Consider the following 21,992-nt stretch of genomic DNA (forward strand, 5'->3'; position numbering starts at 1 on the left):
CTGCTGTCTTTCGTGTCATCAAAGGCTGATTCTGGGGCTAGGATGTGACTGGGGCCGCAGCGCTGGGTTCCCCTTTGGCTGTGCTGGTGCAGGCGGTGGCTTATGAAGGGCGAATCTGACGGGCTAGGAATAGCAACTGGGAAAGCAAGCTCAAGGGGTCATCCCTCTCATTTCACATACGGAGTTTACGGAGTTCTTCTCTGTTAACCCTTCTCGTGTTTATGTCAAGAAGAACAAGCAGCAGAAGAAGCAGTCACAGGGGGGCCACAGCAGGCAACAAAGAGGTAACGTGTGGTGTCTCAAGTCGTTTCAACGGTATATTCGAAATGAGCCAACCAGATGTGCAGTCTCTTCGAGTTGCCAGGCCCACGGCAGCGGATGGACGAACGAGGAGAGAGGAAATTGAAAAAAAGGACAGGGAATAAGAATGAAATAAAAGGAAAAAAAAAAAAAAATAAAAGGGAGTGCAAAATAAGATAGAGATAAAATGGGCGGGAGGAAGGGAGGAAGCGAAGCCCTTCCCTCCCGGATCTCCACCGTCCCATTCCTCTGCTCGGTTTCGATACAGCTAGCAAGGCCAGGCCACGCCGTTACGAGACCGACAAGGCCATGGCCTGTTCTGTTTCCTTGTTCGTTCTGGGTAAGGTAAGTATTAAGCTTGCACTACACTGCTTGACTTCCGCCTGTTCTGACTCTGTTCTGTGGTCTGTCTTTTTCTTTTCTTTACCTCCCATTATTTCTCCCCTGTGTCTGCCTCCTGTCTCGAGTGGCTTTTTCCCTTCCCCCAAGCTCTGATCTCCTCGATTGGCTGCTCAATAGGGTTTCTCCTTGCAAACATGCTGAAGGGAGAGGAAGTAAGATTTAATAACTGTGTATTTGTTATAGATCCATTTTCACGCCTTGTTCTCCACTTGGGGCCGCCCTTGGGATGGGACAGTTTCTTCGCTCTCTTTCTTTTTCTCTCGTTTCTTTTCGAGAGTGGGAGAAGAGGCAGAGAGAGGGAGAGAGATGGTCCAGAATGATGACTGCTGAAGGAAGACGCAGAGGGAAAAATGGTGAAAAGGAAAAAGCAACCAACACCGCTGAATAAGATTATTTTAGCCACCACCAAGACAGATAGACGGAGGGCACGAGAAGCAGCCAGCAGAGGGACGAGCAACGAGGACTGAGATCTGTCACACGGCCATGATGTGATGTGATATGAAAGGTCTCGGGAGGTTATTTCCCTTTACTCTCGCTCGCTGCATACCATCACCCCCCCTCCCCTCCCCTCCCCCCCCCTTCGACGGGAAGGCTTCCCCCCCTCGAAGTATCTGAGGAGTCTGGCGTGTTTTTTTTTACTCCTGTCTTTATCCAGAACGGATGGGTTCCTCCGGTGATCGTGTGTGGTTTGTGGTGCCGTGCTGCTGCAGATGTGCCTGACTTCCCCCGTCCTTCAGGCTGCATTCGGGGGAAGTATAAGCATCGAGCTGCCTCGACAAGACCCATGCCCGGGGTGTGTCTGCTTATAAGGGCGACGAGAGGGACTCCGACTCGCTGCTGGACGGCCGCCTTCTTCCCTGGTCCTGCGCGCAGTCGTGGAGGCCGCTGAGAGGCTTCGATCCGACGGTCAGGATGGGCATGTCCAACGGCCCAAGCCTCATCGTAGCCACTGGTAATTAGCTTCTCTTAGCTGTCGAAGTAAATATACGGCCACGATCGCCTGCTGTTGTCAATTATTGTAGAGTATCGCATACGGAGTACTTCTAGCACTGCAATAACACTCAACCGTCAATAACACTCGAATAACACTTGAATAACACAACAACAACTACATCGCAACCTCGACATCGCAACCTCAACTTCAGCTTCAACTTCACCACCGCCGCCTGGAGCATCATCGACAGCCCGAAAAAGCGACGAGAGCGTCTTTGCTTTTTCCTGCTAGCGTGGGCAAAAGTGCATGTATCTGTATTACGGATACGCGCTTTCAGGGGCTGCATCGTCTCTGCTGCTGCTCTTCCGCTCCCGCCGCGCTGGCTGGCCTGCTTCACCCCCTTCGCAGCGTTCGTTCTTCTTCTCTTCTTCTTCTTCTTCTTCTTCTTCTCTTCCAGTGCCAGTCACTCTCACCAGTCCATCATTTGTCATTTATCACTTATCACCACCACCACCGCCAGCAGTTAGTCACCTGTCGACGTCGACTTAGGGTTATCCACGGTCGACGCAGGGCCTCGCGTTCCTTTGGTTATATAGACTGGCTCACCGCCGGTTCCGCGGTTGCTGCCTGTTCCTTCAACGGTGGTGACGCTATCGACTTTCTTCTTGCAACGTCTCCCCCTCCCAAACCACTACATTCGCTATCACCAAGCTACACTCTAGCACATCGACACACGCAAAGACAACGCCTGCTCTAGGCTGCGTCGTTCAGCCCGTCGCCGACAACACCCATCGAATACGCCCTTGGTGGCTATCGAAACCGCCCCCCGAGCAGCAGCCATGCCTCCAGCTCACAGCGGACCGGTTAAGCCGGACACCCTCATAACCGTCAAGGCTCACTTTGATGGAGAGAACAGACGCTTCAAAGTGCCCTTGAGGGACATGGGGGCCACTACTTTTCCCCTGAGAGTGAGTTATTAGGGTCTTCTCTTCATACATTGCTGTCCCTTTTCTTCTCTTTTCCTCCCTTTTCTTCGCTTTTCCTCGATATCTCGCTGTCGTCGTCCTCCTCGTCGTCGTCAACCTTGCTGCCTGGACTGGCTCACCGCCACGTCCCGAAACGGAAGTTTAGTCAGCCGGTTGTGCGGCTTCGGCATTTCGTGGAACACACACGACATCGACTTCCGATTTGGCCTCGGCGTCTGCTTCCAAGTCTATATACATATATATATATATATACCTTGACGGCACCACGGCTATCACTCCTTGACCCAACTTGACTTCTCACTCAACTCGACTTTTCACTCAACTAGCTTATTCACAACTTCTCTCTGCCTTTGGACTACCATAACTCTTGACTGGCTTTGTCATCACCTACTTCATCCATCCCACCCACCGAAATAGTGACGAGTACAACTCTTCGGCTTGACTTCGGTTTTTACTTGTATATATCTTGCAAGACAGGCCCGATGTCGCTGCTTCTCCTCTTATCGTCATCCTACTACAAACACCAGCAATACTGGCTAGCACTACTATTATCACTATCCTACCTGAACAACCTAGCTAACCGCCCTTTTAGGTCCGCCAGTTCCTCAACATCCCGTCTCATACTGAGATTATCATGCGAAGGTACTCAGACAGTGCTGGGGAATATCTCACGCTCGACAGCGAACAGCCGGCTGGTTACAAACAGCTTTACAGAGCCGCCAAGGCCAAGCTGAAGCTGCGTATCCAGGTCGATCGTGTCTATACCGATGCTCATGATGAACCAGAAGAGGAGACCCCAGCGGAGACTATTGTTGATAATCTTATCGACGATCATGGGATGGAGGCCAAGCCTGAGGAGTTGTCTGAGCAGCCACAATCTGGATTCGAGTTCGCTATCGAGAATGGACATCTCCCCGAGCCCAGCCAGACGCTGCCAGAAAAGGTCAGCAGCCCTCGTTCTAGCTACCTTGACACGGTTCTTGAACACCGTCCCGCAGAATCTCCTTCGGCCACCAGGATGTTGGGCAGCAGATCTGTTTGTCGTCTTCCTCCAATCCTGCCTGCAAATACCTCTACGGCTACGTACAGCTGCTCTATCATGATTGACTGCAACCTGTGCAAGGCATCCATCCCCAACGAGCACTATCACTGCTCCGTCTGTGAGGGTGGTGACTGTGATCTATGCCAGGAGTGTATTGATGCTGGAAACCTCTGTCCTGCCGGTACTCACTGGCTTATCAAACGATCTCTTAATGATGGACAGCTCGTGTCCAGCACCACCGAGATTGTTGGACCAAAGTTCTTCAAGCCAGTGGAGGAGGAGGGAGAGAAGGAGGAATCTAAGGAGGAATCCAAACCGGAATCTAAGCCGGAACCAGAAGCAACGTCCAAAGTTGAGTCACAACCAAAATCACAGGAGCCAGAGGTAGCCGAGATTATCAGAGATCCCGACTACCGGCCAAGCGAGCCTGTCATCCATAGAGCTCTCTGTGACATGTGTGACTGTGTACGTATACTACTCGATTACGTCATTGCCTCTCCCTTTTCCCACTTTCTATTGTGCATTATTACTCACATTGTTTTACTAGCAAATCATCAACGCGAGATACAAGTGCATTGACTGTCCCAACTGGGACGTCTGTGCTAGCTGTGTTGGTGATGTCAAGTACTCCCATCCAGGACACAGGTTTGTACCTTTGTTCTTGCCTCTTCCCCCTCGGGCCTCACAGCATGTGGTCCACCCAGGTGTGTACTGTGATGGCCGCCTCTGCCACGACAAATTCAATGTCCAGTACATCACCGGCGTCCGTTACAAGTGTGTCGTCTGTGACGATACCGACTTCTGTGAGACCTGTGAAGCCGATCCAAATAGCACTCACAACAGCACACATCCGTTGTTAAAGTTTAAGACTCCAGTTAAGCACGTCACCGTCTCTGCTTATGGAGAGGATGAGAAGGGTCAGGTATTCGAGAGGCTGGGTGACAAGGATGCTCCTGAGCCTGCCTTCAGATCCACTGCCACTGAGACTACGGCCCCCTTCATCACCAATGCTGCCACACAGGTCCATCCCCCGATGTCACTTGATGCCTTCTATGAAAATGAGAAGGAAATCTCTTACGAGACACAGGAGGTTGTCGAGGAGGAGGAAACCCCAGTCGTGCAGCAGGGGTCGATGACTTCAGAGTATGAATCTGTTGCCTCGTCTCTGCCTCATCCTGGAGATGATTCAAATTCGGTCACTTCCGGTCTACACCCTGAAGGTCTTCACACCCGTTTCCTGGGTGAAACCATTCCAGACGGCACGCACTTTGCTCCAAATGTCCGCTTCACCAAGACATGGACAATGCAGAACATTGGCCCCAATGCCTGGCCTGCCGGTTCTGCTGTCCGCTACCAGGGTGGCGATCCCATGTTTAACATTGATACCTCTCACGCCATTAGCCTGGCCAGCTTGGTTAGCGCCATGGAGAGCAAGCCTCTGACTGAGCCAGTCTATCCTGGCCAAAAAATGGATTTCACCATAGAGATGAAGTCCCCTGCTCGGATCGGAACAGCAATCTCCTACTGGCGTCTGAGGACCGAGGAAGGAACTCATTTCGGCCATCAGCTATCGTGTCACCTTGAAATCGATGAGCCAGAAACTGAATCCCCGGAGAAGAAGTCAGAGATGGTCTTCCCCACTCTGGAGAAAGAATCTCCTGTAACCAGCATGCATGAGGACGAATGCCAGTCCAAGCCTAATGAGATCGCTGTTACAGACAATGTCTCTGACTCTGCTTCTACACTGAATGAGGATACTGATGCAGTCGAGGTTACTGACCTGGCGGCAGAAGTCAACAGCCTTAACCTCGAAAGCGAATGTCCGGATGACGAGAGTTTCCTCACAGACGAAGAGTATGATATCCTCGACGCCAGTGACGAGGAGTATGCTGAGATTGCCAAGGCTTCGCAGAAGAAGTAAGCCGACATGGAGATGTCGCTGGCATAGTGTTCCCGAGTACGGGAAACAATGTGGAGGCGTGTGCGTTGAACCACGCTAGGGGGGGAAAGGAAGCTGGAAATTGCATTACTCTCTGTTCCCTTTGTACTTTCGCCTTTTCGGGCCACTCGGCATTAACACACGGGGCCGTTTTGACCGTCTCTCGTCAGCCGTCAACATCTCTTTTCGATATGTTCTATGTATTCATTCGATCGGTGTTTCTTTATTTCCTTTCTCTCTTGGACTATGCGGGATTCAGCCTTTTCTTCTCTCATTTATGTGCTGTCTCTTTTCGAACTATTTAGGGGAAATATCATCTTATCCAGCACCGCGGAGAACCGGACGCAACCATAGCTGGCTCGGTAGTTGGTAGTTTTACACATTTACACACCTACCCTATGATTTGATGCAAGATGCAAACCGAGGCAATACCAACTCCCCGCAAATCTCCAATTTTGTCAACTGGACCAAATCTTGCTCCTATAACACCAAATTTCAAACCAAATAATAACAAAAAAAGAAGAAAAACCCACAAAGCCAACAATTGTCTCTTTACTTTCCTGTTGTGTTTTCTTTTACGCTTTGTATTTATGCTAACATCTAATGACCGCCTACTTCGCAACCAGTTTTCTCTCATTCTTCGGCTCAATTTGCTTGGGATAGACTATAGACAGATTTGCTTGACGTTGATATTAAGTAAGCATGGCGCACGGAACGGGAAAAAGCTTGGCATATAGACCCACTTGTTGCATTTTAACTTTCTTGCCTTTCGTTTTTATCTTTTGGACATAATTTTTCTTCCGGCATTTTCAATCTTTTGCAATAGAAAGCAATTTTTCCTTTCTTTTAAGAACGTCTCATCTCCAGCTTGAACCTTGACAGTCATTCACTCCTTTCAACTTCCTTTTTTTTTCCGTATTCTGTGCTATGCGTACAATATTACGATGATATCGACACTCCCTCGAAGCAGCAATCTGGCTGTTGCCTCCTTCAAGCTCAGTCACACTTCTCCACAAACATCCATAATCGATCTCCAATGCCTCTACCCATCAAGCAGGACCTTCAGCTCCAGCACCGCTCGCTTCAACCTCCCACCGCCATATAACTCCAAACCAACATCCTCCTCCTCATCCGCCGCCACCACACCCGCCTCAGAAACATCCATATCCTCCCCCGTCAACGCACCCGCGAGCACCCGGCCCGCGTTCCTCGACGTTCCTTCAAAAGACAACCCGCAGACTTCAGGCACATTCTCATATTACTTCGCTCTGGGCAAGGCGTACCTACGCTTTTACAAGACGGGTCTCAAAAACGTTTACGGCAATTACAAGGCTTCCATCCCGCTGCGGAAACAACTTGGTTTACCAGTGTACATACCACGCTCGCCATGGACAGATGTCTCCGCGTCTTCCGCCAGTGGTACAACAAACATCTCGTCACTTACAAGAAGCGATTTCCAGCTCGTTCGACGCAGCGCATATGATCTCCGCAGAATGATTCCATTCGGGTTCATCTTGCTTATATGCGGTGAATTTACGCCCTTGGTTGTACTTGCGATAGGCAATATGGTAACGCCAATGACGTGCCGGATGCCTAAACACTTGATCAAGGAGCGCAGTAAGAGAGTTGAATACAAGGTTGCTGCGCTGCAGGGTCTATCGGCTAGTCAGCGGGATGTGGTTGCCCCGTCCTCACTATGTGGAGTCAAGGATGTATCTGCGCTAAGTGCCGAAGAAGTCCTGCAATCAAGCGTTGTGTTCGGGTTGAGCAAACGACATTCTTTGTCTGTTCCGGAATTCCTGCAGACAATGATTGTCAACTCCCTGTATAGACCTCGACTGCAGCGGTGGATGGAGTACCTTGCTGCAGACGACAAGTTGATTAGGAGTGCTGGTGGGATGGAGAATATGGTTGCCGAAGAGGTGCGGTTGGCCGTTGATGAGAGGGGCGGTGTGGATGTTGGTATGGGTCTTAAGGAAGGCGTGAGAGAGGCTGCTGAGCGAAAATGGCTGGCTAAGTGGCTTGGACAAAATGATTAGACATTTCAAGGCTGGGGGATGTCTGGTTTTCTCGGAAATATCTTCTAATTATTGATCCCTCTGAATTCGAGGGCTGTATAATAATACATACGGATTTGGAATGGAATAGACTGGGCTTTTTGGGATATGCCCTGACTTTTCGACTGATTTGAGATTTCTTTCCACTATTATATATATGAGTGAGATGAGATATCGCATCCGCTGTCATGAACATTCACACAGGGCTTTATCCCGCAATACCTCTAGATGGTCATAATTCGACCCTAGGGCATATCTCAACAGGCTAGGTCTTTCCGACTCTGTAGCCTCAACATCGGGAGCGGCCTTGGCATCAGATACCAGCTCTTTACCCGCCTGAGCCTCTCCGTCCCATGCTTCTACTTTCCCCAGTATGTCATCGTAGACCTTTGCAAAAACATCTTTCACCTTCAACATGTCAAAGCTCGACATGCCCAAATCGTTCATGAAATCAGCCGGGTCCTGTAAACATAACATCTTATCACCTCTGGCGATTGACCTTTTGGCAATGCTCTTCTGTCCCCTAACATGTGGCAGTGGTTCTGTACCATGAGCCCGAGCATGGGCTCTCTTCCTGAAGAGAGCCGGTGGTTCCACGGATATGCCATAACGAAGGAGATCGAGATCCATATAAAAGCGAAGAACATGCAAGAATTGCTTTGCGAGGTCTGAACGGCCGAATTTGCCTTCTCCCAACTTCAGCGCTGCTACAATCATCATTGTAAGCCCGTATGCGTCGATGGTCCGGTTTTCCATGCCAAACATTCCTCTTGTCTCCAGAACCATTCGTAGAGCAATGTATAATGATCGTAAAGTAGGGAACTCGGCCTTATAGCCCAGGACATATTCCATGCTTGAATGGGGTTTGAGACCACAGTATATCCGTGAATTTCGGCCCGTAGCTGAATGAACAGCAGAGACAAAAGGGACATGTTCCTTCTTAACAGTGACACTGGAGAATGTTCCGGTTGCACGTAGAAGACGGGCGGATTGAACCAGAATGCCCATCTGTATTGCAGTGATTTTGGGACGAGTCACGCTCGGTCCACGGACGCTGGTGGGCAGACCATCGGGGTCTTCCATGGGAATCATAAGGTCGACGTTCGAGTTCCGCGTTTCCATGCCTGTGAACCGTGATCCGACGAGAATCGGCCTCCGGTTGGAATCACCGCGAATAGGCTTTAATATCTCCTCTATTTCTCCTATAACCTTCCTCACAGCTTCCTTCTCTTGATGTATTTCAGACATGTACAGCTCAAACGCTTGAAGTTCATCGCCCAGCCGCGTGTATCCATCTTTCGACTCCTGTCCATTCATGTATTCCAACCAATTGCACTGTACAGGACCTTGATGTTCTGCCCTCGGCGGAAGAGATTTCAGGGCCGTGGGATACAGCTTCTTCATATGGCGCTCATTTAGCCTTTCCAGCTCCCTCGTCAACTTCCGTAGCTTCATTAACTCCCGTTGCGTGCTGATGAGATGTTCCGGCTCCAAAGGCCCACGGCGCCTGACTTTATTGAGTTTATCGCCGCCATAGCTTTCAGGCAACAAGTTCGGGGGCCCTCGCACTTTAATCCTGCGTACGACTGTCCGGTTGGCAAATCTATGCTCTTCCAAGGTCTCCGTAAGACTATCTGGGTTTATCTTCGGCGTGGGAGCGTGTCTCCCAAGAGTCGGCGAGGCATGGAAGCGTCTGCTATGTCTAAAGACCGGCCGAGCTGTGTGGAACAGACTATTGTCAGCGAGGAGCGGCGCACGAACCGAGGCCATGCACGAGCAAACCGACATCTGGCCCTCCCCTGCTGGCGTCTCGTCCTCGTCATCATCCGCGTTGCTTTTGCCGCCATCGAGACGACGTCAAATTTGAGGTTTTCAAAGGCCTTATCGTCCCTTATCGGGGAGCCCGCTTAGTCAGCAGCCAACTTTATCCAGACTTCCTTTTTTTCCTTTTTCAACTTCTCGAACAATTTTTGCAAAATATTTTTATTTTATATTCCCCGTGAATTATTATATTATCTTATATATAGGACGACTGCCTGTCGCGTGAGGCTCGCCGACCTTTTGTATCGGCTCCCTTCAACGCCCTGCTGCTCGTCTGTCGGGTTTAAGGAGTTGCACATCTAGGCTAACCACCCAGGAATGACGACAGCCTGCTAATCGGCCGCCAACAACCCTTGTCAAAGCCCACTTCCGCCCTGCTTGGCCACTCGCTTTGCCTGCAACCTCCCAACCCATGGACTTCCTATGACTGAGGATATTAAATACGTATAGCACTCCACATCCTCTGGTCTCCTGCCGTGCTCGCCTGCCAATTGAGCGTTTGTCAAACGCGGGTAGCGGGTAGAACAGATCATCTCGGCCCGTCAACCAACCATTTCTCCCCTATTTCTACCCCCCAGCCGCCCGACCAAGTTCACTGTCGCCTGACCTTACGCGGAGAATATTGGCCTGTTTCTAAGAGTATACCACCCTTCGGCCTTTACGTTTCATGGCTTCAAACCTCCCCGGAGGCCCTCCGGCTGGGCCGAGTCTGATGTCACCTGGGGCTTTGGATGCCTCAGTGAATACTCCTATGCAGAGAACCCCTTCTCTCGTGGGAGTTAACCCCAACGGCGCTCAGAATAACTTGTCCGCCGATGCTCAGACGAATACAGATTCTAGATCCGCATCAATATCCCTACCTTTGAGGGAGATATCGGCGTCAACCAAACCTGACCAGCATCCGGATCTAGGCCTATCAGGGCGGATAATAAGCGCAGCATTTTGTATTCCGTACAAGTTGCAGATCCACCATGACGGAGAATGGGTATAGTAAATCCGCCTTCTTCACAGAAAGAGAAAATTGCTGACTCTTTGCATAGGAGCTTAAACACCGACCTGGGACTGCGGCGCTCTTTGACTCGTTCGCCAACCTAGCATCCCCTGACTCCCATTGGTCCCATACTCTTGTTGGCTGGACCGGCGAAATAGAACAGCAATATCCGCCAGATACTTCGTCATATCATCTTCAGAATAATAGAACCGCTTCGTCCACGAACCAGTCCTGGGCTCCGATCCCGGTTAACTCGTCCCAGAAGCCTCAGCCTCCACCTATAGATGGTATTCGTATAACAGCCGATGATCGCCGTCGGCTCGAGAGTCAGGTCTCCTCGAGCAAGTTTGGAAACATTCTACCAGTCTGGCTGAGTGACGAACTCGACTCTCCGGACCAAGAGATGCAATTGAAGGACCAGGGCCGCTGGCGCCGTTACGCCGAACGAGAGATATATACCCTTTTTCACTATAAGCAACATGGCCCTACCGATGGCCGATCTGAAAGACAATGGTGGCAAGACTATCAACGGCTTAACAGCATGTTTGCGGATCGCATTTTAGAAACTTATAAACCAGGAGACATCGTCTGGATCCATGACTATCATCTTTTCTTGCTTCCAAACATCCTCCGCCAGAAGGTTCCAAATATCTATATCGGATTTTTCCTCCACGTCCCTTTCCCGAGCAGCGAGTTCCTACGATGTCTTTCCAAGAGAAAGGATATCCTCACAGGTGCCCTTGGGGCTAACATGATTGGTTTCCAGTCCCATACTTACTCTCGTCACTTTACTTCCTGCTGCACCCGTATTCTGGCATTCAGCTCGACAAAAGGTGGAATTGATGCCTACGGTGCTCATGTTGCAGTGGACGTGTTCCCAATTGGAATTGATGTCCAAACAGTGCGAAAGCTAGCATATGGTGATCCAAATATTGAAAACACAATTTTCAACATTAAAACGATATACGCGGACAAGAAGATAATTGTAGGACGTGATCGGCTCGATTCCGTCCGAGGAGTGACGCAGAAATTAATGGCCTTTGAGATGTTTCTGGAGCGGTATCCTCAATGGCGCGGCAAAGTGGTTCTCATACAAGTTACTAGCCCTACGAGCATGGAGGAACAGAAAGAGGAACCGGATAACAAGCTCTCTAGCCAGATATCTCAGTTGGTTGCGACTATAAACGGTCGATTCGGCTCGATCAGTTTCTCACCCGTCCAATACTACCCCCAATACCTTCCTCGACATGAGTACTTTGCCCTCCTTCGCGCTGCAGATGTTGGCTTGATCACCAGTGTGCGTGACGGCATGAATACCACTAGCCTTGAGTATGTGGTTTGCCAGCATAAAAACCAAGGACCCCTGATCCTCTCTGAGTTTTCCGGTACTGCAGGCATTCTTGAAGATGCCATTCACATCAACCCCTGGGATCTCACCGGTGTTGCTAACGCTATCAACACCGCCCTCACAATGACACCTGAAGAGAAGGCAAAGAAACAGTCTGCCCTCTACGAGCATGTAACCACACATACTGTTGTTGAATGGTATGATGAGTACCTCAAACGGCTTCTCGCCAATCTTTCGTCCTTCAACAAGTCCATAATCACCCCAGCACTGGACGAACTCAAACTCATCTCTCAGCACCGTTCCGCTCGTCGCAGACTATTCATGTTTGACTATGATGGTACCCTTACCCCCATCGTCAAAGACCCGCAAGCCGCTATTCCTTCAGACCGTGTCTTGCGAACTCTCAAGTCTCTCGCTGCTGATCCCAAGAACGCAGTATGGATCATTTCTGGTCGCGATCAAGACTTCTTGGAGGAGTGGATGGGTCATATTACCGAACTTGGCCTTAGTGCTGAACATGGCTGTTTCATCCGCAAACCACGGAGCGAAGAATGGACAAACCTGGCGGCAAAAGCAAACATGAGCTGGCAGAAGGACGTTCTGGAAATTTTCCAGTATTTCACCGAGCGAACCCCTGGTGCTTTTATCGAGCGGAAACGAGTGGCCTTGACATGGCATTATCGTCCCGTGGACCCCGAGTATGGCGCCCACCAGGCAAAGGAGTGTAGGGCGGAGTTAGAACGAACAGTTGCTACTAAGTGGCCTGTAGACATCATGGAGGGCAAAGCAAATCTGGAGGTCCGGCCAGCGTTTGTGAATAAAGGGGAAATCGCAAAGAGACTCATTGACGAGTATGCGGGTGTGCATGGCCATGAACCTGAGTTCGTACTCTGTCTTGGAGATGATTTTACTGACGAAGGTATGTCTCTATCTCCCTATCCTCTTGTTCTACATGTGCATATTAACTAACCAATATGTAGATATGTTCCGAGCTTTAAAATCATCCGATCTGCCTCCTGATCATGTTTTCTCCGTCACAGTTGGCGCAAGCTCTAAGCAGACTCAAGCCAGCTGGCATCTTCGTGAGCCTGCTGACGTGATTTCGACGGTGACACTGCTAAATAACAGTAAGTCGGCTGTCTTAGAATGACTGTCTGCATCCTGACTTTGATAAACTACACATTGTTGGTGCCTGTTGTGTCTTCACTATAGAGATTGTTCTACCACTGCATACCTATGCATTTGCCCATCAGCTTGGGGTTATCGCTTTGTGGCAGCCGGCTTTAGTATCGAGGAGATGTTTTTGTTTTCCTTGTCTTTCACATGTTGTCTTTGTATTGCTTTTAATACTTATCTGGTGGTACTACCACTCGATTCATTTGCATTGAACCGTTCCCATCCTGCACTGTTCCTCCGTATTTTCTTTTAGCTGTTGAGCTATTTTGATTTATTCTCCTGGGGTGGAGCATTATGAGAAAGCGAATGATATACTGGATGTTTACCAAGAAAAATCGAAGGTCTGGTTACACAGCAAGACGCCAAAGTGCCGTTTTCTGAAATAGAGCATTTAGATGAGAATGTTGAGATCATAACCATCAATAAAACAAACCAATGCAGCCGTCTATCTCTCTAACATACCATCCGTCTACAACTCCAACCCTAGAAATACAGTGTTGTCCAGCGGGGTTTCATAGTATTTATCAATGTCCTTGAATCCCATACTCCTATACAGCTCAATGGGAGCACGCATATGACGAAGAGTATCAAGTCTCATCTCGTCATATCCTCTGTCTCGCGCAACTTGCAGAAGAGCCAACACTAGCGCCTTGCCGACCCCTCTGCCTCTGGTAGATGGAAGAACATACAACCGTTTCATTTCGCAATAACGTTTCCCGTTGTTAGCTGAATTGTTCGCTGAAACGGACGTGACTGTTTTGTCGGACGAGAAGTCTTTGGGTACCAATGGTCTCAAACAGATGCAGCCCAATACTTCTCCAGAGGCATCATCAACTGCAAGCAGTATCTCTCCATCAGGAGGAGAATACTTCCCCGGGAACGAAGCCATTTCATCCTGAAAGCCTTGGAATGCCAAGTCAACTCCAAGGGATGCAGTATATGCCTTGATCAAGGTGGTTGTGACTTGGATATCTCGTTCTGACCGCGCTGGTTGTATGGTGAAGGCGCCATTCTTAGATATGGTATTTGCCCTTTGCAGGTAATCATCCGGAGATCCGTCGACCTTGTGCATAGCTGCTGCTCCATATAACGAAAATAATATTGCTGCACTCGAACCCTGCGGCCCTACTGTTCGTTGGTGGCGGTTGTACGGAGTTCTTCGTTGTTCGTCTCGTCTCCATCGACTTCTTCAAACCCCAAAAACTTCCCTCGATGAGAATGCCAAGAAGCCCCACGTGGAAACCTTATTTTCTCCCTTATTTTGACTTTACTTTTTTTTTTCTGCTGCTGATAAGATCTTGGATCAACCAACCGAGTTCCAACAATATAATATGAATACGACAGGCCGGCGGCAAAAACTCCGTGTGTCCAGAAGGCGCCGAGAGGTTCGAGTGGCAGAGGAGTCATTGGCATATAAAAGCTGCCGATAGGGTCATAGGAGATGTTTACTAACTATTCCCCTTGCCCGGCCCTGCAGGTGTAATTAACTAGTTAGCTATCTTGGCCAGAACGACCTCTCCAGCCAACTTGATATCAAACACTGACATCAGATGAATACGGCTTTTCGACCGTGGCTTTTCTCTTCTTCCCGGCGGCCTTCACCCGATTGGGCCACGGCTATCAGTTTGCATTTCGCCTCCTCTATTCTCGTCCCTTTAGTCATCTCGGCATTAACGATCATCTCTCCCCTTTCTTGCTGCTTACCCGTGCCGTTCGACCCGAAACTTGTCGGTGCTCGAAGGGCGTGCATCTCCTCCTCGTGACGAGGATGAAACGAAAAGGACGATGGTTAGCCAGAGACTGCGATTTTATAGGAACGGGCCAGCCCCGTTCACGGGCCGGTTTGTACTGCTTACATATCTCCCACCTTGACCCTGGCGAGTCTAACTGTGGGTCGGTTAGAGAGGGTCGGACCCATGGTTGGGGATAAAAATGCACACGCTGGGCTGGGTCATTGACATTGATTCCTGGATGAGTCGAAAATTGCTAACAGTTTCAATTAACAGTTAGCTAACATCCAACTTGCTTTGCATGAAGTTGCAGTAACTATCAAGTCAAAAATACCTCATCAACCAACATTTAATCTCCGCATCTACAGAAGGGATAAAAACAAGTTGAGGTTGCAAGATTTCATTCGGCTCCTGCGTTCGTAATCAGAGTCTGATTCGGTCTGATAAATATTTCCATCGGTACTTAACCTGGTCAATCCATATATGTCATAGAAGTAGTGATCATTGCTAACTATCTGCTTAGACAAGCAAGTCTTTCACTGTCATCAAGTTAGCCATACAATCTCATCTTTGCATAGTCATTATCAAACTTGATATACCACCAGGTTCCAAAAAAGGACATCAGGGGGATGGGACTCAGTGCAGAGTCGTCTGCGCAGCAAATTGAAGCGCAGGATGTCGAGAAGGCAGTTGAGGCCATTCCTATCTCCTCCTTCGCCGAAATACCTTCTGAAAAAGGTGGTTCTCAGACACAATCTGGGTCATCTTCGGATCATGACAATGATGTCAACCAAATATCTAAAGTACCCACTAAGACGGTAGAACGGCCAGGTGTATTAGAAAAGACTCTCTCCCTTGTTCGAACAAGAGAGTCCAACCGGGATCCTGGTCCACCTCCAGATGGTGGCTATCATGCCTGGCTACAAGTGGCTCTTACCCATATGGTTATCTTCAATACATGGGGATTCGTCAACGGATTTGGTGTATTTCAGTCATACTACACTGAAGCCCTGAAACGGTCACCTTCCGACATACCATGGATTGGTGGAACTCAGATCTTCCTTCTTTTCTTTATTGGGACATTTTCGGGTCGGGCAACAGATGCAGGATACTTCAAGGCTGTTTGGTCTGCAGGCGCAGTGATAATTATCTTTTCACTCTTCATGACCTCGCTGTGCAAGACATACTGGCAAACCTTTCTTTCCCAGGGCGTCTGCATGGGAATAGGAAGTGGTCTCATATTCTGTCCCAGTGTGGCTCTTCTAACATCCTATTTTGCACGTCGGCGGTCCCTCGCAATCGCCATCACTGCATCTGGCAGTGCAACTGGAGGCATCGTCTACCCAGTACTCGTGCAACAACTGCTCCCCATAATTGGTTTTGGATGGACCATGCGAGTCATTGGCCTAATAACCGCCGTTACGCTTACCCCTGGCTTCTTTTTCCTTCGTCAACGCATACCTCCCCGTCGAACGGGTCCGTTCTTTGAACTCCAGGCTTTCCGCGAACCTGCCTACTCTTTATATGCAGTGGCCATGTTCCTTAATTTTTGGGCCTTGTACATAGCCTTCTTCTATGTTGGCAGTTTTGGCCGTAATGTAATCGGCTTGTCCCAAAAAGATTCCATAAACCTGATTCTTATAATAAACTGCGTGGGCATCTTTGGTCGCCTAATACCCTGCTATATTTCGGATTGGAAATCGGGTCCTATAAATGCCCTCATACCATGCACTGTTGTGGCAGGAGCAACGTTATTCGGGTGGATCGGCGTGAAAAGGGAGCCCAACTTATACGCATTTTCCATTGTTTATGGGTTCTTCGCCGCTGGGATACAGGCGTTGTTCCCGTCTGCCCTGACAAGTCTCACAACAGATCTGAAGAAGAGCGGCATCCGATTTGGGATGACACTGAGCATTGTAAGCTTTTCTTCCCTGACAGGTTCACCCATCGCTGGTGCGTTGATTGCATTGAGGGACGGTGACTTTCTATACGCCCAGATCTTTGCTGGTTTGTCGATGTTTCTCAGCCTTGCCGTCTTGCTATTATCCCGGTCAAAAGTAGTCGGATGGAAGCTCAAAGCGAGAGTTTGATTGTTAATCTCTGCATCCTTTTATGTGTTCGAAAATATCATCCGGAGTACAAGGTATGTGGAGGCTTTTCTATGCTGACTTTGCAATGTTAGAGTAACTAACAAGCTTTTCTAGTTTCGATTTCTGCATATAAACGTATATAAAAGAGTGTAACGAAGGTAATGTCTAGTTATATATCAAATATTTAGAAATTTAAATCGCCTAGTGTCATTCCCCAGCTGTGCCAATATGTACCAGGAGCCTTGACATAAATTTGAGAAACCAAAAGATGATAATTAGCCAATTCCAAGTCGTCACCTTTGTTCATGAGTTCTCAAAATAATGAAGGTTGTATGGTTCGGTGTCCCGTACAACGAATCCCTGCGGTGTCGCCACCGAGGATGTCTCCCTCTGATTAATGTCCTGAACACCATTGCTAGGTGGGAATTTGCTCATCTGACGATTGACTTTGGGCGAAGTTTCTCCGAGTAAGGTATCGTGGCTTCTAATAACTAGCGCTGTCAATCAGTTGCAGGGGCTCGTCCTTAGTAGAAGGCTCGACGTCACTGTATAGTAGCTCTTAATTTTCCGTTATTTTCTTCTATAAAGATAGTTTTTCACTATCGCTGTTGTCTGGATGTGCATGTGAGGTGAGCCTTGAGCAAAAGCTTTCTGTTTTATAATTGATTAGAAAGAGTTAAGGGGCCCAGATTTGCACGGATGCAGACTAGAAGTAGGCGGGCCAAAAGGGCGTTGGCTAGGTAGGGATTTGCAGTGTTGCTGACATCCACACCGCCTCAGGTAGATGCCAATCTGGTGTACATAAGATAAATACCCGATGAATGAGGCGGAAGAGATATTTGGTTGTAGCTTGAGTCTGTGAGGTCAACGTGAGGACGGGGTCTTCGATGGTACTAGCTGGAATCTGCGGGATAAACGCTCTCCTGGCGATTTGGATGATGTCTGGAAGAAGAATTCGCATCGTGCAGAAAACCGTATACAGCTAGTTAAAGCTAACAGGCTGGATCGCGCGAGAGACCGAAAATAGCCACAGCTGGTCTTGTATTAGTTAACTAGCCACGGCAATACGTTTGGCAAGCAAATTCGAATTGAGGACATGAGCGGGAATCTAGGGTCAGGACAAACGTTCTAATGAAGTGTTTGCCTTCGCTCAAGTTGACTGTGCTATGAGCACTGACGGCGGCGGTGACAACGTCGTTTTTGGGCACGTTCAGAGAGCTTCTGAAATGCGGCAATTTAACAGTAAGGAAAAGAAGAAAAGAGAAGAAATTCCAATCGAAGAATATCCAAGAGGCTCTCTCGATTCCATCGGGTCTTCAGACCGGTCCTCTTCGTTGGGGGTATTTGCTTCTTGAAATTCGAGCTCTCCTTGATCAAAGGTGAAAGTGGCTTTCTCAGCTGTGGCATATCTCTCATCAGCAGATGTACAATCCCACAGAGAATGTTCTTCGTCTGGACAGAAATGGCAGGATTCAGGTGAATCTTGTACTTTCCTCAAAACTCCTGTCTTCATCAATGCTGTCAGGAGAAAATGGAACAATACGTGCGACCTCTGTTGCTACTAGAGTGCGTTCGCCCCCAGTGACGACTCTCATTAGGCGTGTAGACTGTCCAATTTCTACCTACTTTCTGAGCCACGAGATCTTTACCGGGATGCGTACCACCACTTTGCACAACGAAACACCTTTAGCAACTTAAATCTAAGTCCAACATTTTCTGTAGCAGAGGCTTTTAGCCTTGCAGTTTGGGCAGGCAGATTCGACTGAGTTATTTGGCCAGGGAAAGGGGACACCAGACGGGACCTCTGGCAGATTGGCGCAAGTATCGAAAAAAGTAGGACCGGATTGGCATGCAGTACATTTGGCAGATATCCATGCTGCTTCCTTGGACTCTATTCGGAGTACTTAGAGCATTTGTTTGCTTTTGTAGCAGGAAGGAGGTAGCGATGGTTCCATTGTGTTAAATCAACCATTGCAGCTTCTCTATCATATTATCCATGCATGAGAACCATGACTGCCACAGTAACTCATTCATACCGCAGTTAACATCAGAGAAGCCTGCCACCCTTAGCAACTGGCTGTTGAAAGAATCCCTTGGTAATGTCCATGGATGAGAAGATGACGGAACCCCCAAGGGCATCCAGAATATCATCTTGTCGTGGCAGGGGATAAGCATTAGGCATAAGTGCATGAGAACCAGATACGTTTATATCTCTTAGGACCTTTAGTGGATATGGTAGGGTTGTTGGTCCATTTTAATATATATAACTGCCGCTGTATGCTGCCCAGAATAAGTTTAAGCTTGGGTGCTTCGTTCTCGGATGTCGGAATAGTAGACGCAGTTGCATCTGAGCGACTCAAAAACGATGCTATAATCGGCCACACGGGTACTGTGATGGCATCCCGTTGTAAATAGCAGAGTGCCTACTTATTGTGTATATAGGGTACCACAAGTAGTGGGATATGAAGCAGTGGGCATTCCAACTTGACCCCCCGGGCTAGACCCGCTATAGATAAAAATTTGTTTTGAACACACAGTGCAGCCCTAATGCCACTTGCTCATCTGAGAAAACCGAGATATTCCTGACCACATAGTGCTTCTGGAACTTGGTGTGGTATTCCGACAGGCACGCCTCTAGTTCTTCTTTACCGATCTTAAGTATTTTGCCATCGTGCTTAGAGACATCTTCTGCTGTTTCAAAACGGACCAGGAAGGGAGACGGCCGGGATCTAGGCGGCCTCAAGGGCTGCGGCAATCGTCTGCTGTAATGGCTTTGTGTCTCGCAGGCGTGGTGTAAGGAGGAGAAACATAGATTATAACAGGAATCAAAAGGGGAAGAAGAAGCAGGGGGAATTATGGCCCCTTTTATGTGTCTCCATCCGAGCAGTGACTGTGCCTTGGTATAACTATTGAATGGGCCACTGCAGGTTGATTCTCCGAGGAGTGAATGTCTCACAGTGACTCTCTTTATTCCTGGATGCTGATGTCTTTGGATATCTTTGATACTTTGATGTCTTTGATGTCTTTGATGTCTCTCTAACTTACGGAATTTGGGGTTGAAGTTGGAAGAAAGAAAACTGACGAATCAGAATGCGTAGAAATAAGAGCAACTGAGTAGCCAATCAGAAATGTTGAATTAACAGCAAGAGCAAACAGTGCAAACAAGCGGGTACCTCACGTGATGCCCCCTCCAAAAAAACATCAAAAAGAAAAAAAAAGAAAAAGAAAAAACGTGACTCGATTTATATTTTCAATTTCAATTTCGATATCTCGTGGTTTTTTGGTTGAAGTTTTGCTGCTTCGTGGTCTTCTTTTTCCTTCGTCTTGCTCGTTCTCTCCTTTCTGTCGAGCCTGTTCTGTTGCTGACAGCGTCGGTGGTGGTTGTTTTTCTCTGCGTTCGGCCCTATATCGTAAACTGCCTAACTAAACAACTAACTTATCGAACTACCTACCCCCGCCTATCTTACACATACAGCCCACGCGTAATCATGGCGCCTCGCGGACGTGGAGGGAAGTTTAGCAAGCCGACGAGAGGAGGTAGGCCTGTCTGTCCTTGTTATCGCATACATGTATAAGATACGGATGCTAATACTCTAGTTGTGGACGCATAGGGGGCAAGCATTTCAGTCGAGACCTGCAGCCACTGGATAAGAATGGAGACCCGATAGGCATGTGGAGGGTTAGTGATATCTACTACACGCAAGATTCCAGATGCAAGACCGGTGTGCTGACGTATACTAGGAGGAAAAGGAGGTAGAGTCTTCGGAAGAGGAAGAGGAAGAAGAGGAGGAGTCAGAGGAGGAGTCCGAGGAGGACGAAGATGAGGGCCCTGTTAAGGAAGAAATGACCCGTGAGCAGCGTAAAGCCGCCGCCAAAGCCAGAAAAGAGGCTGCCATTCGTAAGAAGCGACAAGTGGCAGCCGAGCCAGGAGACCTGCCTCCGAGTGACAGTGAAGAAGATGAGGATGACGATGACATGCCAGCCAACCCAAATCACACTGCCAAAGCCCGTAGCCAGGCGGCCAAAGCAGCAACCGCCCCAGCCGACGGGGCCGCCTCGGCCGCAAAGAAAACAGATGTCTCACAGCTTTCTCGCCGTGAACGAGAGGCTCTGCAGGCCCAGCAGGCTCGCGAGAGGTACCTGAAGCTACACTCCGAGGGCAAGACAGACGAGGCTCGTGCCGACCTGGCTCGTCTGGCCATCGTTCGCGAGCGTCGTGAAGCCGAGAGGGCCCGTAAAGAGGCCGAGACAGAAGAGCGTGAAGAACGAGAGCGCGAGAAGGCTAAGGAACGAGAAGCCAGAGAGGCCAAGCTGAGAGCTGCTGCTTTGGGACCAGCAGCTAACAAGAAGAAGGGGAAAAGCAAATAAACCACTCTTGATTTCTTCAGCATAGCCATCCATTTTCCCATTTTGGTGACAGGACGGCATGTTGTGCTTTTTTCCCCTTCCCCTTTTCTTCTAGTGGTTCATAACCGGACTGGTATCATGATGGACTCGCATCGTGGTTTGAATCTGGTCTCTCTCTCTCTCTCCTTTTCACTTTTCTCCTTCATATAACAGACTGCTTGGGACATGGTATCTTTTTGCAAGCCACAAATATATGCACACCATAGGCTATATCAATTCCACATCAATGATTGTATGCATGTTCCAAGGCCTCGAGTTTCCCCCCCTGGCCTGAGGCTCCAGGGATGATCCAGGTACGGCCGCATCGAGCCTTCGTATAAACCCATAACCTCCCTTCCCGTCCGTTTCCTGATGCACACACCTTGAATTCTTCAAACAAACGGCAAAATATCTCTGCTCGCCGTTTGCTCGTCATTTACGTAACAGCCTGCGGTAGATGTGTAATTGCATCCGACTTGGCGACTTCAAGGTCGAAATATCCGCAACACGAGCGCCCGCCTCGTACGGATCGGATGATACTCTACGACGTCGTATATTATTATAAGTAATAAGAATAACAACGTTTGCATGGAGACTTTCGATGCACATAATTAACGCTATTAATTAGTCTTAATTGCGTGTTGTTGGGTCTTCGTGTTGGTGCTCGTATTTTCTCAGGGGGTCACAGCAAGCAAACATAGGTTATATCTCTATTTTTACAGTCAAGACTATGTACTTTTTTTTCTTCTCTTCGTCGGTCGATTCTGACAGTCTGGGAGTCAATCAAGCG

At 48.7% G+C, this 21,992-nt stretch overlaps 10 protein-coding genes across 10 annotated transcripts; 5 read left to right on the forward strand and 5 right to left on the reverse strand.

Annotated features, from left to right (window-relative positions):
• Nucleotides 1-733: 733 nt before the first annotated feature.
• On the reverse strand, nucleotides 734-1,252 carry TRV_03072 (uncharacterized protein; the record flags this gene model as incomplete). The annotated part of the gene is made up of 2 exons (XM_003022730.1): nucleotides 734-1,165; nucleotides 1,250-1,252. The coding sequence occupies 2 exons, from the start codon at nucleotides 1,250-1,252 to the stop codon at nucleotides 734-736; spliced, it is 435 nt and encodes a 144-aa protein (XP_003022776.1).
• Nucleotides 1,253-1,953: 701 nt separating this feature from the next.
• TRV_03073 (uncharacterized protein) lies at nucleotides 1,954-2,127 on the reverse strand (the record flags this gene model as incomplete). The annotated part of the gene is made up of 1 exon (XM_003022731.1): nucleotides 1,954-2,127. The coding sequence occupies one exon, from the start codon at nucleotides 2,125-2,127 to the stop codon at nucleotides 1,954-1,956; it is 174 nt and encodes a 57-aa protein (XP_003022777.1).
• A 1,129-nt stretch (nucleotides 2,128-3,256) lies between these two features.
• TRV_03074 (ZZ type zinc finger domain protein) lies at nucleotides 3,257-5,585 on the forward strand (the record flags this gene model as incomplete). The annotated part of the gene is made up of 2 exons (XM_003022732.1): nucleotides 3,257-4,129; nucleotides 4,212-5,585. 2 exons carry the CDS (start codon nucleotides 3,257-3,259, stop codon nucleotides 5,583-5,585), a joined length of 2,247 nt encoding a protein of 748 aa, XP_003022778.1.
• Nucleotides 5,586-6,547: 962 nt separating this feature from the next.
• On the forward strand, nucleotides 6,548-7,642 carry TRV_03075 (uncharacterized protein; the record flags this gene model as incomplete). The annotated part of the gene is made up of 1 exon (XM_003022733.1): nucleotides 6,548-7,642. The coding sequence occupies one exon, from the start codon at nucleotides 6,548-6,550 to the stop codon at nucleotides 7,640-7,642; it is 1,095 nt and encodes a 364-aa protein (XP_003022779.1).
• Nucleotides 7,643-7,846: 204 nt separating this feature from the next.
• TRV_03076 (uncharacterized protein) lies at nucleotides 7,847-9,115 on the reverse strand (the record flags this gene model as incomplete). Its single annotated transcript, XM_003022734.1, has 1 exon — nucleotides 7,847-9,115. One exon carries the CDS (start codon nucleotides 9,113-9,115, stop codon nucleotides 7,847-7,849), a length of 1,269 nt encoding a protein of 422 aa, XP_003022780.1.
• Nucleotides 9,116-10,148: 1,033 nt separating this feature from the next.
• Nucleotides 10,149-12,970, forward strand: TRV_03077 (uncharacterized protein; the record flags this gene model as incomplete). Its single annotated transcript, XM_003022735.1, has 3 exons — nucleotides 10,149-10,466; nucleotides 10,522-12,739; nucleotides 12,801-12,970. 3 exons carry the CDS (start codon nucleotides 10,149-10,151, stop codon nucleotides 12,968-12,970), a joined length of 2,706 nt encoding a protein of 901 aa, XP_003022781.1.
• A 495-nt stretch (nucleotides 12,971-13,465) lies between these two features.
• TRV_03078 (uncharacterized protein) lies at nucleotides 13,466-14,068 on the reverse strand (the record flags this gene model as incomplete). Its single annotated transcript, XM_003022736.1, has 1 exon — nucleotides 13,466-14,068. The coding sequence occupies one exon, from the start codon at nucleotides 14,066-14,068 to the stop codon at nucleotides 13,466-13,468; it is 603 nt and encodes a 200-aa protein (XP_003022782.1).
• A 1,287-nt stretch (nucleotides 14,069-15,355) lies between these two features.
• TRV_03079 (uncharacterized protein) lies at nucleotides 15,356-16,816 on the forward strand (the record flags this gene model as incomplete). The annotated part of the gene is made up of 1 exon (XM_003022737.1): nucleotides 15,356-16,816. One exon carries the CDS (start codon nucleotides 15,356-15,358, stop codon nucleotides 16,814-16,816), a length of 1,461 nt encoding a protein of 486 aa, XP_003022783.1.
• Nucleotides 16,817-18,026: 1,210 nt separating this feature from the next.
• Nucleotides 18,027-18,329, reverse strand: TRV_03080 (uncharacterized protein; the record flags this gene model as incomplete). Its single annotated transcript, XM_003022738.1, has 1 exon — nucleotides 18,027-18,329. One exon carries the CDS (start codon nucleotides 18,327-18,329, stop codon nucleotides 18,027-18,029), a length of 303 nt encoding a protein of 100 aa, XP_003022784.1.
• Nucleotides 18,330-20,486: 2,157 nt separating this feature from the next.
• TRV_03081 (uncharacterized protein) lies at nucleotides 20,487-21,184 on the forward strand (the record flags this gene model as incomplete). Its single annotated transcript, XM_003022739.1, has 2 exons — nucleotides 20,487-20,495; nucleotides 20,558-21,184. The coding sequence occupies 2 exons, from the start codon at nucleotides 20,487-20,489 to the stop codon at nucleotides 21,182-21,184; spliced, it is 636 nt and encodes a 211-aa protein (XP_003022785.1).
• Nucleotides 21,185-21,992: the final 808 nt, after the last annotated feature.

This window comes from Trichophyton verrucosum (genome assembly GCF_000151505.1).
Source record: "Trichophyton verrucosum HKI 0517 chromosome Unknown contig00262_1.f1.exp, whole genome shotgun sequence".
Lineage (NCBI taxonomy): Eukaryota > Fungi > Ascomycota > Eurotiomycetes > Onygenales > Arthrodermataceae > Trichophyton > Trichophyton verrucosum.